General features: G+C 33.9%; 1 protein-coding gene across 1 annotated transcript; it reads left to right on the top strand.

The window, feature by feature from the left end:
* The first annotated feature begins 13,535 nt into the window (after positions 1–13,535).
* LOC131148541 (protein LIGHT-DEPENDENT SHORT HYPOCOTYLS 5-like) lies at positions 13,536–14,850 on the top strand. Its single transcript, XM_058098294.1, has one exon. The coding sequence runs from the start codon at positions 13,920–13,922 to the stop codon at positions 14,625–14,627; it is 708 nt and encodes a 235-aa protein (XP_057954277.1). The 5' UTR covers positions 13,536–13,919; the 3' UTR covers positions 14,628–14,850.
* The last annotated feature ends 1,584 nt before the right edge of the window (positions 14,851–16,434 follow it).

The raw sequence follows: 16,434 nt of genomic DNA, 5'->3' as shown, positions 1-16,434 counted from the left end.
GTTTTTATGATATGCTATGCCGGTATAAAGGTTATAAATTTTATATAATATGTTATGTAAAGTTTTATGAAAATATTAACATGACAAATATTATTATGAAATAGTTATGTATCATTATTTGGAAATATATTATATGTTATCAGAACCTAGTTGGCTTGATTTAGGCTTCCACGAAGCACGGTACCACAGCTATATGATTACGATCATGTTTATGTTAGTGCTACCGCTTGCCGTAAGGGGCAGTGGGAGAACGACAATCGATGTGGTTTTATGGTAGTGCAAGCGTCCCTTTGGTGTCTGGACCATAAGAGGCAAACTCATCGTACTTGCAGACTTATGTTGATCTAAGGTGGTTGACCAGCCATTGTTAGGTCCCGCCTTCGAGCCGCACAACCCAGTCATGTGAGGGTAAAACATGACACCAGTCAGCTATCCATTCAGGGTGTTTTCATATAAAGTTATATGAGATGATTTATTTGTATAGAAAGTCAGTATGTTATACCATATTATGATAAATTATGTGTTTCTCAGATATGTTACAGACAGTTTTATAAAAAAATGATTATTATACTATTATATGTAAAACACTAAATTACTCATGTTACCACACACTGATATTAGTTTATTTCTCCTACTGAGAGGTGTCTCACCACAGCTACATAAACATTTCAGGAAACCTAGGTAAAGGAGTGGGCAGAGCTCCGTGACAGTAGAGACTGGGGGAGCTACCCTATTTAAAGAGTGAGCTGTTGAGCTATTGTCAGGTTTATTTTTGGGTTATGACCCTAGGGTACATTTGGCCTTTTTGGTGGATGATTGTATATATAATAAGTTTAGTAGAACTCTGGTATTATGGTTGGTTGGATGATATGTATGTGATTACGTTTACTGCTGCATAAGTTTCAGGATGGTATTTTGGGTATATCCTTGGTACCCATGGGTCCAGGTGGTTTATGCTATTCAGTTGAACAGGATTTCAGAATTACTGTTATATTAAATATGAAAAAAAAAATATAGTAAATTAGGCAGGTCGTTACAATTAATTTGGTTTATAAACAGAATTTACCGAACCGACTGAATGCTCACCCCTAGTGAAACCCTCCCGCAGTACTGTATAATACGTTTGAGTCAAGCGCAAATATAATTGTATTATCATACGAGGGTATTTTGAAACTTTCATATAAAGTTATGCACAAATATTGTAACCGAGTATTGAAATCTTAACACAGTTTCTGTTTGATAATAATGAAAATTATGTAGAACTCTATGAACATAGGCACATTGCCGAATCATGTAAATTCGTTGTTCTTTTTTTCCCTTTTGATTTTCTTTATTTTCATATTTGTTGTGTGTGTGTGTGTGTGGATAATCTTAGGGTATAATTTTGTAATAATGTAACTATTACTTATAACCAATAAAAAAATTGTTTTGAAACTCTGACGATCTTGAGAGTCTTTTCTTATGTTCTAGTTAGAATTGAGAAAGTTTTATTTTCATGGTAGTAAGACCCTTTTGATATTCACACTACCCTTAATTTAAAGGAAATTAAACGAGTTACTCTTTTTAAGTTCCACCTTTTATTTTGGAGTTATAAATAGCTTATCTTCCAAGAAATTCTTTGGTCTGCTTAGATATTTTATGCACCAACAGTTACCTCCTCCACCTAATTGAGCATAAAGATTATTTTTTAGGCATAAGAGTAATTTATGGATTTATCATTTTCTTTTTTTGAAGCATACCTCTAGCCTTATGCCAAGTAGGTTTACAGTTCTAAGTAAAATTTTACTTCTATGGTTAAGCAAAACATTCATTCTACCCATTTTTCATCGAATACTATTAAGTATGACTCATTTGTCAATATGAGCAAATGTCTGAGTAGGGTTTATCTATTGATATAAGTAAGACACATCTATTTTACGAGCATAACTTGTTTGCCTATAAATAGAGTTCATTTGTTAATACGAAAATGACTCAGTTGGTTTATTAATAAAGCTTATCTATCGATATGAGTTATGTCCATTTATCTATAAGGTTCATTTATTAAAATGAGTAAACTCATTTATTTATGAATCACTCATTTGTCGATATAAGTAAAGTTCATATGTTATTGATCATTTTACCAAGTGGGCTCATTTGGCCTATTGAAATAGTCTTTAAATTTTTAGATTATTTTTTAAAAATATATTTCCTTGCATTTAGATATTGCTAATAAATTATAATCAAGTTGTTTGACGTGTATTTATCTATAGTTTTGTGTATTCTCTTATAAATTTGACCATATTATTATAGTGAGATTCTTAATTAGTCTCTTCGGGCCTTGTGTTCCTCAAATCCAATGCGACCAATGGTTTTTCACAAATAGCAATGTATATTTTGGTGACTGATAGCTTTGAAACATTGATTCTACATCTGGAAGTATCAAATTTAGAATATGGATTTGGAATAATCTGAACATAGAAAAAATGAAGTTGCTTTTAAATTCATAAAAATTTAATTTAAATTTCATTCGCTCAAACACTAACTAGTTTTCTCTTTATATAAACAATAAAGTGGGAACTCTACAAAATGCTTTGTGGACATGGGTGCAAAAATTGCAATAAAAATCAAACCATATAAATTGTTGCATTTTTATTTTGTTTTATTTTTTAGAGGAATGGTGTATTCCAAGAGGGATGGTGAATTGGGTATTAAAAATTTTTTCCTAAGTTAACTCCAAGTAGCAATCAGTATTCCACAGCATAGGGTCTTTTTAAGCATTCACCAATTCAATGGATCTATAAAGCATGTATGTAAGGCAATCAATATGAAAAATAATTAAACATACATGTGTAGAAATTTAAAGAACAAAAATGAAGAGTCGACACAAAATTTGTTATAATCCTACTTACGTCCCCGTCTCAAGCTAACAAGTAAGAGGATTTCATTAAGACTTGCTTAACGAGTGGAGCGACACTGAATACAATACCCTCTCCTTACTGGGCAAGAGAATACCCTATGCCACATTACTGGGCTGATCTCAATCTTTACAACTACACCTTACAAGACGGTACTCCTAGTTCTCCTAATCGAGTCTGAACCAATCCGGGACTTTCTTAATCGGGTCTAAGTCTATTCGGCGCATGTTAAAGGCCAGTGCAATCCTCTTACGACCACATGTAGAGAATACAACTCTATTCAAATAATTGTGTATAAAAATAATGCTTCTATAGTAAGCATAGATGTACAACTTAAAGTTCAGATGCACTTACGTATGATATGAATTAAAAGATCAGTGAGTATGTGAATTTTCTCACAATATAATGCAACCTTTGAAAGAAGTGTATACGATGAGTGCTTTAAGGGTTTAATCCCAAATAATTTCTTCCAACAAGATATTAAAAAGTATGGTTCAAAAGAAGCAAGGGTTTTTACTCAAAAATATATTTGCAATAAAGGCATAGTGAGCTTTGGAAATCTTTGCAATATATGTGCAAAAATCCACAAGCTAAAAAACAAAATTTCTCCAAAGAAATTTATCAACAAAGCTATGTGCAGAAATTTCAAATTTTACTCTCAAAAATGATTTGATATATGAAGTGAAAAATGAGAGTAAATGCTTTTAAAAATATATGCCTAAACATAAAAATATTTCTCTCAATAATTCCGTAAAACAATTGATTTGAAAACAAAGGAGTAAAAGAACAAACAAATGCTCTCTTAAAAATGATTTGAAAAAGAATGGGAGCAAGAGAGTATGAAAAATAATTTTGAAGATGAAAATTAGCAAAAATATTTGAGAGAAAATTTTGGGCTAATCATCTTACTAATTATGTTTGTGTAGGGGGAACATATAGAGTTTTGCAATTTTTGACCGTTTGGGGACATGCTTGTCATTTTGAAATTATTTAATTAAAAAATTAATGACATTTAAGAACTGAAAATTACTGAAACCCGAGAGGTTCGGTCGACCGTGGCATTGGCCGGTCGGCCGTCCTCTCACAATAAATTTGAATTTAAAACTAGGTTCGGTCGACCTAGCAAAGTGTCAGCCGACTGACTTAGGGCGATTTTCCTTTTCTTCGTAAGTTCGGTCGGCTGGCCTAAGGCTCGGTCTGCCGAGCTTTAAAGGCTGGTCAACTTAGGCTATTTTGAACTAAAAACGCCAGTCGAGGTGGAAAGACCGAGGTCGGTCGACTATGGACACTACGTTGATAAAGCGATCGGTCGAATGAACCATTGTCAAACTTTGGCTTCTAACATGTCGATCGACTGGGGTATTTTGAACTGAAATGATTCGGTCGATCGAGGCTTTTTAATTAAGCCTAAAAATGCAACGTCGGTTGACCGAGATCTTTGTAAATTTAATTTTGATCCTATTTTTGACCTCAAAGTTATTTCAAAAACCCTTGTATGATTTTAGCCTTCCATATCATGCATGTTATGCATTATTATAAACCAAAATGAAAAATGCAATTACAATTGAAACAATTAAATGTCTTCAATCTTCTTGACTCTTTGGTCTCCCACGGAGTGCGCTAGATTGTATAGTCTTCAAGTTCCTCCTTAATGTGATGATAAAACTAGATATGGCTAAGGATTACGATATAGTGAACTGAAATTTTCTTCTGGAGGTTCTTAAGGCTTTTGGTTTCTCTGAGAGGTTTTGCAAGCTTATAAAAAATTGTGTGGAGTCTCCTTGGTTTTCTATTTTGATGAACAGAACCTTTAAGGGGTTTTTTTCAATCTACGAGAGGCTTGCGGCAAGGGGATCCATTATCCCCGTATTTATTCATCATAATGGAGGAGGTTTTGACAAGGTTGCTTCGGAAAAACTATGAGACTGGTCGGATTGGTAAATTTAATCATCTGATTGATACCCCATTGGTTTCGCATTTGTTATATGCAAATGATATTCTTATTTTTGCGAATGGTGGGAAGAGGTCTATGAGAAATTTAGTTTACGCTCTGGAAAGGTATGAGAAGTGGTCGGGTCAAAAAATCAGTAAGACTAAGTCAGCGGTATTCCTCTCAAAATACATCACTCCCGCTAGGAAGCGTGGTTTATTGAGAATCACGGGTTTCACGAAAGGTAAATTCCTTATTTCATATTTGGATGCGCTTTTGGTGTTTGGAAAATTGTCTTTCAGGACATTGGAGCCTCTTATGGAGAAAATTAGAAAGAAAATTGTATGGTGGAAATCTAAGTTGCTCTCGCAAGGTGGAAGATTGATTTTATTAAGACATGTGTTGTCTAACATGCCTATTCATTTGATGTCTGTTATTAAGATTTCGCAGGTCACATATTCTCACATTAATTCTCTTCTTTCAAATTTTTTATGGGGAGAGGCGAAAGATAAAAAGAAGATTCATTGGCGCTCTTGGGGGAAAATTTGTAAACTTATCTCGGAAGGGGGTCTGGGTTTGAGAGATCTTAAGGAAGTTCAGAAATCTCTTCTTATGAAATTTGTCTTCAGATTGTTCACTTCTAACAATCTATGGGCAGATTTTTTCAGAGCTAAATATTTCAGAAATGATCATTTACTAATAAGGAAGGGGAGACCAAATGACTCTCGGTTTTGGAAATCAATTATAACCACCATTCTAGAAGTTATAGATAATGTTAAATTTTTGGTAAAAGGTGGGAACTCTTCTTTTTGGTTCGACAGGTGGTTGTCATCAGGCCCGTTATCTGTGAGCACTGATGATATTTTGAACAAGAAACTGTGTATTAAGGATTGCTGGCTAAAAAATAATTGGAACTCTGATTTAGTACGGGAATTGTTTGGTACTGATAAAACAAGGGAAATTTTGCAACAGGTGCCGGCGGGGAAAAGTGGGCAGGATATTTTTGTTTGGAAGCCTGCCCCAGACGGTAATTTTTCTACAAAAACGGCTTGGGAGGCAGTCAGGAGTAGAAGTGATAATTTTTTGTGGAATGACTGGTTTTGGCATTCTTATTGCCCAGAAAAATATCAATGTGTCTATGGAGAGCTTGGTTTAGATGTTTGGCTGTAGATGATAGAATTCAAACCAAAGGAATATCGATGGCTTCGGTTTGTGATTGCTACGTTCATAGAAGTCAGGAAAACATTGATCATATTCTTTCTTTAGGAAAGGTGGCTTTAGAGGTTTGGCGTCGGGCTAGTGTGGCATTGGGGATTCCTTTCCAACGATCTCTTCCTTGAAAAAATAAAATGGCAAATTGGTTCCATTATGCAAAAAAATCGTCTATTAAAGGTATTTTAATCGGACTGATTCCATGTTTGATTAGGTGGTGCCTCTAGAATAAAAGGTGTAAAGCGAGAATGGAAGGAATTTATCAAAGTGTAGATCAGATGTGGAGAAGTGTTCGATTCTGGGTTAGTTTTATTGCCGAGAGCACCATTTCTTTTAAAAAATTGAAGAAGTTGGATATTAAGATTTTGAATGAATTTCAAATTAAGCATCAGAGAGTTTGTGATAGGTCTGGAAAAATTATTTCATGGGTTAAACCCCCAGTACGGTGAATAAAAGTTAATTGTGATGGGAGTTGTAGGGGCAATCCGGGTACTTCAGGAGGTGTAGGAATTATTCGGGATTGTCATGGCATGGTAAAAACGATTTTTTTAAGTTATTTTGGCAATGGTACAAATATTAGTGCGGAATTAAAAGCAATCAAGGAAGGAATTCGTTTGTGTAAATGTTTGCATTATGTTAATGTGATTATTGAAAGTGACACGCGAATTGTAGTTGATTAGCTTCAGAAAGGTAGATGTATTTTTTGATATCTTTGGGAATTTTGGGAGGAGCTCGTGGTAGAGTTAGAAGGAGAGAATGTCATGGTGGTGCATCAATATAGGGAAGATAATAGTGCAGCTGATTTTCTTGCTAAAGAAGGAGAAATGAGAAACAATGTAATCTACGAAGAACAACACCTTCTACCACGTTATCTAAAAGGTATCCTTCGGATGGATAGGTGAGGTCTTGTTTCTGTTCATCGTTAGTTCATCTCTAGAGTTTTGTTTGGTATATTTCGTTTTGTTTTTGGTTGTTTTTATGTTTTTTATCTCCTTTGTTAGTTATGTTTAATTTTGTTTGTCCTAATTTAATTGGTAGGTTTTAACTTGTAACCACGGTATTCCTCCGCCAAAAGTGAGGGTTTATTAATAAATAAATGGAGGTGCCGCCCTCTTTTACCCAAAAAAAAAATAAAAATTCCTCCTTACTTCCATGACCCTTTAAACTTATGTGCTTATCAAGATATAAACATGTTCAAACATTTAAACACACATAAGATCTTTGTGCTTTGTTAGTATCAAAACAAGAATCAGACTCAAAACGTCAACAATTTTTCTTTCGAGTTATAACGTGTATGGACATAACTACCCTTGGTCATCTTTCCCAACAATAAAAATATTCTTGATATTGATTTTATTTGGACAAAACTTTAAAAATTCAATTAAAGCTAATTATAAACCAATTGGTTTAATTTCAATATTTAATCAAATAAAAAATAATTTCAAAATTTATTAATTTAATTAATCAAATTAATTTATATGACATATTGCATATTCTACATATGTTTTTCTTCTTTTTTTTTTTTTTATAATTTAAATATATTATCAACATTAAACATTATATATACATTGTTGGCCTGGTAGTATGTCTAGAGGGGGGGTGAATAGATTTTCTTCTTTGGTTTGATTACTTTCTACAAACACAGAAATCTTACCAAGAGCAAGTGTATAAAATTGTTTTGTAAAAGGAAATGTAGCAAATCACAATAGCAATATAAATGAGATAAGAGAGAAGAAAAGCTTAACACATTGATATTTATGTGGTTCGGCACCCCGCCTATGCCCACGTCTTGAGACCAACTCAAGGATTCCCAAAATCCACTAAAATCCTCCTTCGGGCGGAGAAGCCAATACACACCAGCTCACAAAGAGTTTTAACAAGGTGCTCACTTAGAAACACCCAAAAACAGCCCACAAAGAGCCTTTCTTTACAAAAAGGTAGATGAAGATTAAATGTAAGCTTGAATACTCCCTTGAGGTAGTTAAACCAATAAACTACTTACTCAGGATCCTCTGTCAATAGAGTGAATGCAATACTAAGAGTAGCAAGAAGAGGAGAAGTGAGTTTGTGAGTAAACCCTAGAGATAACAACACCAATGAATGTTCTTCTTTCAATATGATTTCTCTTAGTATATAGTAGAATGCCATTTACTCCTATTTATACATTAAATGGGCGAGGGCAACGCTAGAGAGCCGTTGGGCATTTATGAATGTAAGACAAGATTCAAAAACAGTTGTTCGCAGCATTTAATGTTCGCTGCTGCCCGAAGTTCGTCGACGAAACCCTGTGTTCGTCGACAAGCTCTTCAGCAATTTCATCGACAAGTTGCTAGTTCTGAATTGAGGTGCCTGACGAGACCCTGTGTTCATCGACGAGTCCTCTGTGTAATTCGTTGACGACGCCCTGTGTTCGTCGACGATTTGTGGTTCTGAATTCAGATGCCCCTCGGTATCTTTTTGTTGACGAGAACCCTGTATTCGTCGACGAAGTTTGTACTAAGGTCGTCGAAGAAGCCTTGTGTTTGTCAACGAGATCCTCCTTAAATTTTTGTCCTTTTAAGTTTCTAAGAAGGTTCTTGTCCATTTGGGGGTTTCTTTATATACTTAAAAATGACTTTACTAGTATTTTGTTGTGCGTCTGTGATATGCCCCTTTCTTTGCTCTTAGTATTGAATTTCACTTTATGTACAAGATATTTACAAGATAATATCTCTCTTATTTTACACACTCATTTTTGAGATGACTTTTGTACATTTGTTGTATTGTTCATGAATGCTTTGAAAGACTTGTGCTTCTAGTCATGACATGAGTTGTTTTGACTGCTTGTTGGTTCAAATGCCATTTTGTATACCTGAAACATATCTTAGAGAAATGTTAGTGACCTTGAGAGCAACTAATGAGTTGATAACATCAAAACATAGTAGGAATGAAAGACCTTTAATTATTTGGTCTAACATACATCATTATATATATTTATACACAAAATAGTTCATTTAATTTTTTTAATAGATTAAAATTTTATTAACCAAAATAATATCTAAAAATAATTTCTTTAAATATATATAACCAATTTCACTTATTAAAAAAACCAAATTGACTAATTTTTTTAGCTTAATCCAGTACTTAACCTAAATTTTAACTTTAAATTTAACTTAAATCGATCGCACTAAATCCCTGACCTCTTTTATTATTGTTATATATTACTTTAACCTAGTCTCTAATTATTTAAAACTTTACCACGCTAGAGTTGAAATTTTGGACTCCTATTATACATTATTTTAGGCATAAATATGCTTTTTGAAAAAGTATTTCAAGAGAAAAAATGTAAATAATGAATAAGTGTTATTAACTCACGAATGTTAAGATATTAATGAGAAAAGAATGATTGAGTGCTACTTAAAAAAAAAAAAAAACTCATATTTGGTAAAATTTTAAAATAAAAATAAAATAAATATATTATATATTTATTGACGGGTACTTAATGGGTAACCTCTTATTAATTGGGCGGATTTGGATTTGTTATTTACTCATCTATTTGTAAACAAGTCAACTTTAATCAAAATCGTTTAAGTTCTATCCATTTATGACTCAACTCAAACTCAACTTGCTGACCTATTTTGTCATTCTTATTTCACAAAAAGAAAATAAAAAATAGCTAATTGATTATTAAACCATAATTCAAATAGTCAAGAAAAATAATTATAGTTTTAAAATTTTAAAAGAATTGTACAACCGTTATAATATTTCTAAAATTTTTAGTACTTAATTTTGAAAATAATATATATATATATATATATATATATATATTCTATCTCTCACACATAAAATTTTTTTTAAGAAAATAGAAATTGAGATAATAATTAAATGATTTTTTAACAAAATTTGAAATTAAAAAAAAAAAAAAGAATAATGGTTTCACAACCAATAGTTTTCAATTTTTTAAATAAAAATTAGAAAGAACATGTGTGAACTGTACCAAATGTCGGTGCGCCGTTAATTATAAATAATTAATTCATTTTAAATACAAACAAATAGTCAAATTTATGTGCGCGAGCACATTACAAAAATCATTTACGAACAAAATACAAATACCCATAAACTGCATAGTTTATTTTATAATTAAGAACTTTTAAATATAATATATTAGAAGAGTTGTGTTGAAAGCTTTATAAAATTCTATCAAGTACAAGCACGGGTAAGTGTTAAATTTCTTAATTAATTTTTAGTTGTTATTAATAAAAAATTGCAAATATGAGATTAATTAGAATAATAATATATGGTTTACTTTCTCCAATGCTACTTTCTAGAATAGTGAATTAATTATTAAAACTAATAATTTGGGGAACAACGCCGAAGAACAAATTGCATTTAATTTTATTTAAAAATTAATAGGTCAAGGGAATTGGTAGTCCAACTTTTTTAGCATAATATTATACTCATAAATATATAGCATCATACTTAGAAAATATCTTTTAACCTAACGATATTATTAGTAGTTTGATCGATAACACTAATAGGTATCGAGAGTTAATATCGTGTAATTGTGTGTGTATATATATTGATTACATAGGAACTTTAGCCACTAACGAACCCTTCGGACCCCTGATGCAGCAACAAACCTACGGATCAACGTTTTCCGCCCCCAGGTCTCGTTGATCAGGGCAAAGTTTGGAATGCGGATTTTGTATTTGAAATTTAAAAATTTGAACGACTCATTTAGTTATGAAAAATATTTTTTTTAATTTTAAATTTTTAAAAAATTATAAACAAATTAGCTTGCTTTTTAGGTTTTTAAGATTCATATTTAAAGTGAAGAAAATAAAGAGTTTGTTTAAATGTATAAGGTAATATATGGAATGATGAATTTTATGACTTAAATTTGGATTTGTGTGGATTTAGAAAAAAAAAAAAATTATGCATATTTCACATAAATTAAATTTTAAGATTTAAACTCCATGTTTCCACACGCAAAGTATGATTTAGAAATTTAAAAAAATAATGAAAAGATATTTTTCAACTTTTTTCATATAAATTTGAAAATTAGAAAAATAAGGTAACATTTGTGTACTTATTTAAAAATTAAAAGTTAAAAAATAATTGAAACTATTTTCACAAGAAAATGGTGTTAGAATTAATTTTTTTCGTTTATTTATTTTGTACAAAAATCGTAAAAATGAAAAATTAATTAATTATTTAAATTTTTTAGAAAACTAAAATAGCAAATGAAAACTATTTTTCGCAATTAAATAAATGCAAAATTAGTCGTATTTATTAATATAAAATATTAATTTCATTTTATTCATTTAGTTGGATTTCGGTTGATTTTAATTTTTTTTTTCAATTTTGATTTAATTATCAAATTAAATTAAAAGGAAAAATCTAGGCATCTAATCCAAGCGATAATTGGAAAATTTTTACTAACATGTGAACACACAGAAACTAAAAAAAAAAAAAAAGGAAAGTTCATTGTTTAGGGCACCAATCACGAGGAACATAAATAAAATTAATTTGGAATGTTTGTGTTTGAATTTAACCCGTATGGAATATATAAAAAATAAGTACTTATAAGGAAAAATACTTAAATTAATTATTTCTACCAATAAATAGTATTTAGTTTACAATTAAATAAATATTTATTTTAAAAAATAAGTATTTAAAAAAAAAACACTTATCTAAGTATTTATAATATGTAATTAAAAACTTTTTTAGATAAATATTTTCTTTAGAAAAAATAGCTTAATATAAATGGTTTCAAATTCAAAACAGTCCCTTAATTATTAATTTGAACCATATTATGATTTTTGGACAGACAAAGTAAATAATTATATTAAATGCATTTTTCCATACATCATCTCGAAGTCATAGAAAATGTGACAATACTTTTCCTAATTTAGAATTAATTCCAGGACTATCATTGCATCCACAATTGTTGTCTACCATCTGTATTCCCTAATTGTAATATTAGGTCATTCATTGTCTATAAAGATTCTCAATGATCAAGAGTGATGGTAATGGAGATGTGTCCGGGGGTCGGATTGGCCGAATGTCTAACTGATGCACCGAAATCGTGTCCGCATTCCGAACTTTACCTGATCAGCGAGACTTAGAGGGAGGACACTGATCCGTAGATTTAGTGCCGTATCAGGAGGTCCGAAGGACTTATTGGTGGCTGAAGTTCTTATGTAATAAAAAAAAAAAAAGTGAGCTCTAAAAAATGTTCACACACTAAGGCATTTTCATCGTCCCTAAGGTGGGACTCTAGAAAAGGGCTCCCTAGGTGTTCAACCCGTCTTTGAAAGACCTTCCTTAAATTAGATATAGAAATTACTCTAAACAAAACAAGCATTGTAGTTAAGATAAAGACGATTCCCTCCTCACTTAATTAGATTGGGGGATTTGACGAAATTGACCTTACACTAAGTTGTGGTATGAAATCATTGTTTAAGTTTAAGTCACTTAAAAGAATCAGTAATTAATATAACTTCTAGCGCTTCTTTAAAGCTTGAAACCAACCTAAAAAAATATGTCTCACCCATTAAACCCAACTAAATTACTAAAATATTTTTAACTAATTGTTAACAAGTTTTAATGGGACTAATTCTAATATGGAAATTTTGGACCCTAGTTGGATAAAAAAAGTTTGTTTACTTGAGAAAGGAAATGTAAATGAAAATTAAAAAAATAAAGTATCTTTCATTGTATTTTCTCTTGAAAGTAAATAATTTTTTTTTTAAAAAGTATTCTAATAAAAAATTTACTCATTGACTTATTATGTGTCAACCATTAAACGCAACTAAATTATAAAAATAGTTTTTACTAATTATTTGATTAAACAATAAATAATTGTTATCTAGTTTCAATGGAACTAATTCTAATATGCAAATTTTAGATCTTATTTGGATAAAAAATTTTGTTTGAGAAAATAAAAATAAAAGCAAATAAAAAATAAAATATTTTTCATTATATTTTCTCTCAAAAGTAAATAATTTTAAAAATAAAAATTTATTCTAATTTAAAATTTTACTCATTGGCTTGCGACATATTTTATTTTTCTTCTTATCTTTCCTGTAACCAAGTATTAAAAAAAAAAAAAGTATTTTATCGTGAAATACAGGTTTAAACAAGTTACCCGACCCATATCACCCGCCACAATGACCCACCTCCGACCAGTCCACGGGGTTTTTGCGGGTTTTAGGATTCCGGACCCATTTATTTCCGTCGGATCCAGGCGTGGTACTTCAAACTCTAGCACAGCCCCCCCATGCAAGTGCTCAGCACGCACCGATCTCGTCTCTTCCCTTAAACCCATGCCGGGGCCCCCAGCTCAAAATGAAGCACGTGCAGCTCGACCGCATTAACGGCGCGTGCTAATGCCGGAATCGTAAGAGTGTGGAGGGGGCCGCCAGGGATAAACAGGAAACACGTCATGTCCAGGGGGCCACCATGTGACCTTCCTTCCTCTCTCTCTCTCTCTCTCTCTCTCTCTCTCTCTCATCACTCTCTCGCTCTGTGAGTCTCAATTCATTCATTCATTCATCCATACATCTCTTTTTTACGTCCCATCCATCCTCTGCGCCCCCTCTCTCTCTCTCTCTCTCTCTCTCTCTCTCTCTTATTTTCTACTTCGCCGAAAACACTGCTTCTCACGAACCCAGAAAAAAAAAATCAAAAAAAAGCAAAAACCCACCATGGAATCCACACCTAAACCAGAGAAAAATTGCCCTTTCCCGTGAAAGATTCATAGCAGTTCCCACCCACAGAATAGTGTACTACCAAATAATTAAACCCACTCCCTTTTTTCCGATTCCCATATGATCCAAAAATTTTCGATTTTAATTCATCCTGTAATCTAATTTGTAAGCTTACATATCCAGTTGAGAGAAATGGATTCGGCGTCAGGAGCGGGCACGTCCGACCCGATAGGGTGCGAGGGTCCGTCGGCGGCGGGATTAGGACGATCCGGATCGGGGGAGGGGTCATCGGCGGCGGGGGCGCAACAGCCGAGCCGGTATGAGTCGCAGAAGAGGAGGGACTGGAACACGTTCCTGCAGTACTTGAAGAACCACAAGCCGCCGCTGACGCTGGCGCGGTGCAGCGGCGCGCACGTGATCGAATTTCTGAAGTACCTGGACCAGTTCGGGAAGACGAAGGTGCACGTGGGGGGGTGCCCGTACTTCGGGGAGCCCAACCCGCCGGCTCCGTGCGCGTGCCCGCTGCGGCAGGCGTGGGGGAGCCTGGACGCGCTGATCGGGCGGCTGAGGGCCGCGTACGAGGAGAACGGTGGCCGACCCGAGTCCAACCCCTTTGGGGCTCGAGCGGTCCGTATTTACCTCAGGGAGGTCCGGGAAGGTCAGGCCAAGGCCCGCGGGATTCCGTACGAGAAGAAGAAGCGTAAGAGGCCGACGTCTGCCGTGGTCGTCACTGCGGCTAGTTTGTCGGCTGCGGCGGCGGCGGAGGTGGGAGAAGGTGGCGTTTCCGGTGGCGGTGGCGGTGGTGCTGCTGGGTCGGATGCTGCTGCGGTTATTGCTAGTAGTACAACTGCTGTAACTACTACTACTGCTACTGTTACTCCTTCTACCACCGCCGTATAGTATAATAGCTAGCTTCCCCTTCTTGGTTCTTTTTGTTTTTCCAATCCTCAAAAGCATTATCTCTAGCATAACTGTGATTATTGATCATCAAGAGTTATGATCCTTGTTACTGGATCAACCCTTCCATAAAAATTAGGAACTTAAAATCTCTCTGTCTCTCTGTCTCTCGCATGGATAGAAAGGTATAATTAGTTAATTGAATTACCATTGGATTCTGCTGGTATATATTCTCTCTCCCATGCATCTTCTCTTCTCCATTTGCATATATATATATATATATATATATATATACATATATATATACGTGTATACATCTTCTGTAAGTTTGATTAGTACAGAGACTGGAAATGGTGGCTGGAGTGGGCTGGATCTCATGCAGGCAGGGATTGATGAAAAGGGAAAACGCAAACTGGTCGATCAGGTACTACTCTCTGATATGCGTGTGAATTTGTTGGTATGTAAATATGGACCCGGGTGCTGGTATTGATGGGCTGGGCTCCCCGGGCGGCCCGCACATTTTCTGTGTTTTGTATATTTTGCACACGTGCGCCTCTGATCAACTCACCAGTGAATTACCCTTTTCCTTTTTCTTCAGCATAACACATTTGCACTTTCAGTTTGCAGGTGCTGCCCGCACATTCAGATTTCGTTTTCTTATTTCACAGTCTCTTTTGGGATTTTGGGGTTTTAGGTTTTTAGGGTTTAAGCTACCCATTTCCTTCCTTTTCCTTCTTACCCATTTTATTTGCAATATTTATTACAAATATAAACTGCATGCAATAACTATATATGTAATGGAATGGAAGGGATTTTAAATTTAATTAATAAAAAATATAGTGATTGCTGCTAGCTAGCTGTTACCTAGCTCACTAATAATTAGTACTATATATATAATAATAATAAACCGCACAATGCACAGTAATTAATGTAGAAATCCTCGAACTGGGTATCCTAGCTGGGAAATATTAATAACATTAATGTATGTATACCACATAAGGCTAATGTGTACTACTCACTACGTGGCTCAAGCAGGATTATTGCGTAACCTTGTGTACGAAACATCTCTCCCCATAGCTCTTAGTATGTGGCCCATTCAGGACAACTGCGTACCATCCTAGTATGTGGCTCACATAGGACTACTGCGTACTATCCAATATGTGGTTTACATAGGGCTACAGCGTAATGCTGCGTACTGAGCATCTCTCCCCATAATTCTCAGTATGTGACCCACTTAGGGCAGCTGCGTACCTCGCAGTACGCAACTCACATAAGACTACTACGTACAACCCAGTACGTGGCCTACATAGGGCTACTACGTACTTCACTGTACGTGATCCACGTAGGGTAGTTACATATTTCACTGTACATTTATGTCCACAACAGACAGTATTCACCCAAACAGACAGTATTTACAACTGAACAGTATTCACCATTAAATAGTATTCACAGCCAAACAGTATTCTCAAGCAGACAGTATCCACAATCAAACAATATTCACAACCAGACAATACTCACAACCAGACAGCACTAACAAGCAGACAGTATTCACAATCGAACAATATTTACAACTAGTTAATAATGAAGGATTATTTTCATGTTTCACGGTTTTTCCAAAAAAATTAGTTTATAATCCAAAAATCATTATTTTCAATTTCCTAACCCGTTCAGAAAATCATACTATAATTGTACTATTCCTATACTAAAAATTAAACGATTCAAATTTAATAAAAAATCTAGTATAATTTTATTCCTCTTGCGTGTTCCTCAAAATTCTGCCTAAATCGAACGAAAAACGAAACCCTAAAAT

This window comes from Malania oleifera, chromosome 2, assembly GCF_029873635.1.
Source record: "Malania oleifera isolate guangnan ecotype guangnan chromosome 2, ASM2987363v1, whole genome shotgun sequence".
Taxonomy (NCBI): Eukaryota; Viridiplantae; Streptophyta; class Magnoliopsida; order Santalales; family Ximeniaceae; genus Malania; species Malania oleifera.
Note: the sequence above shows the minus strand (reverse complement) of the source record. Positions and strands in the feature narration are given on the sequence as shown.

Bases quoted from the DNA above. Each gene is read 5' to 3' on its own strand.
- LOC131148541 (XM_058098294.1), top strand. From the start codon at position 13,920: ATGGATTCGGCGTCAGGAGCGGGCACGTCCGACCCGATAGGGTGCGAG.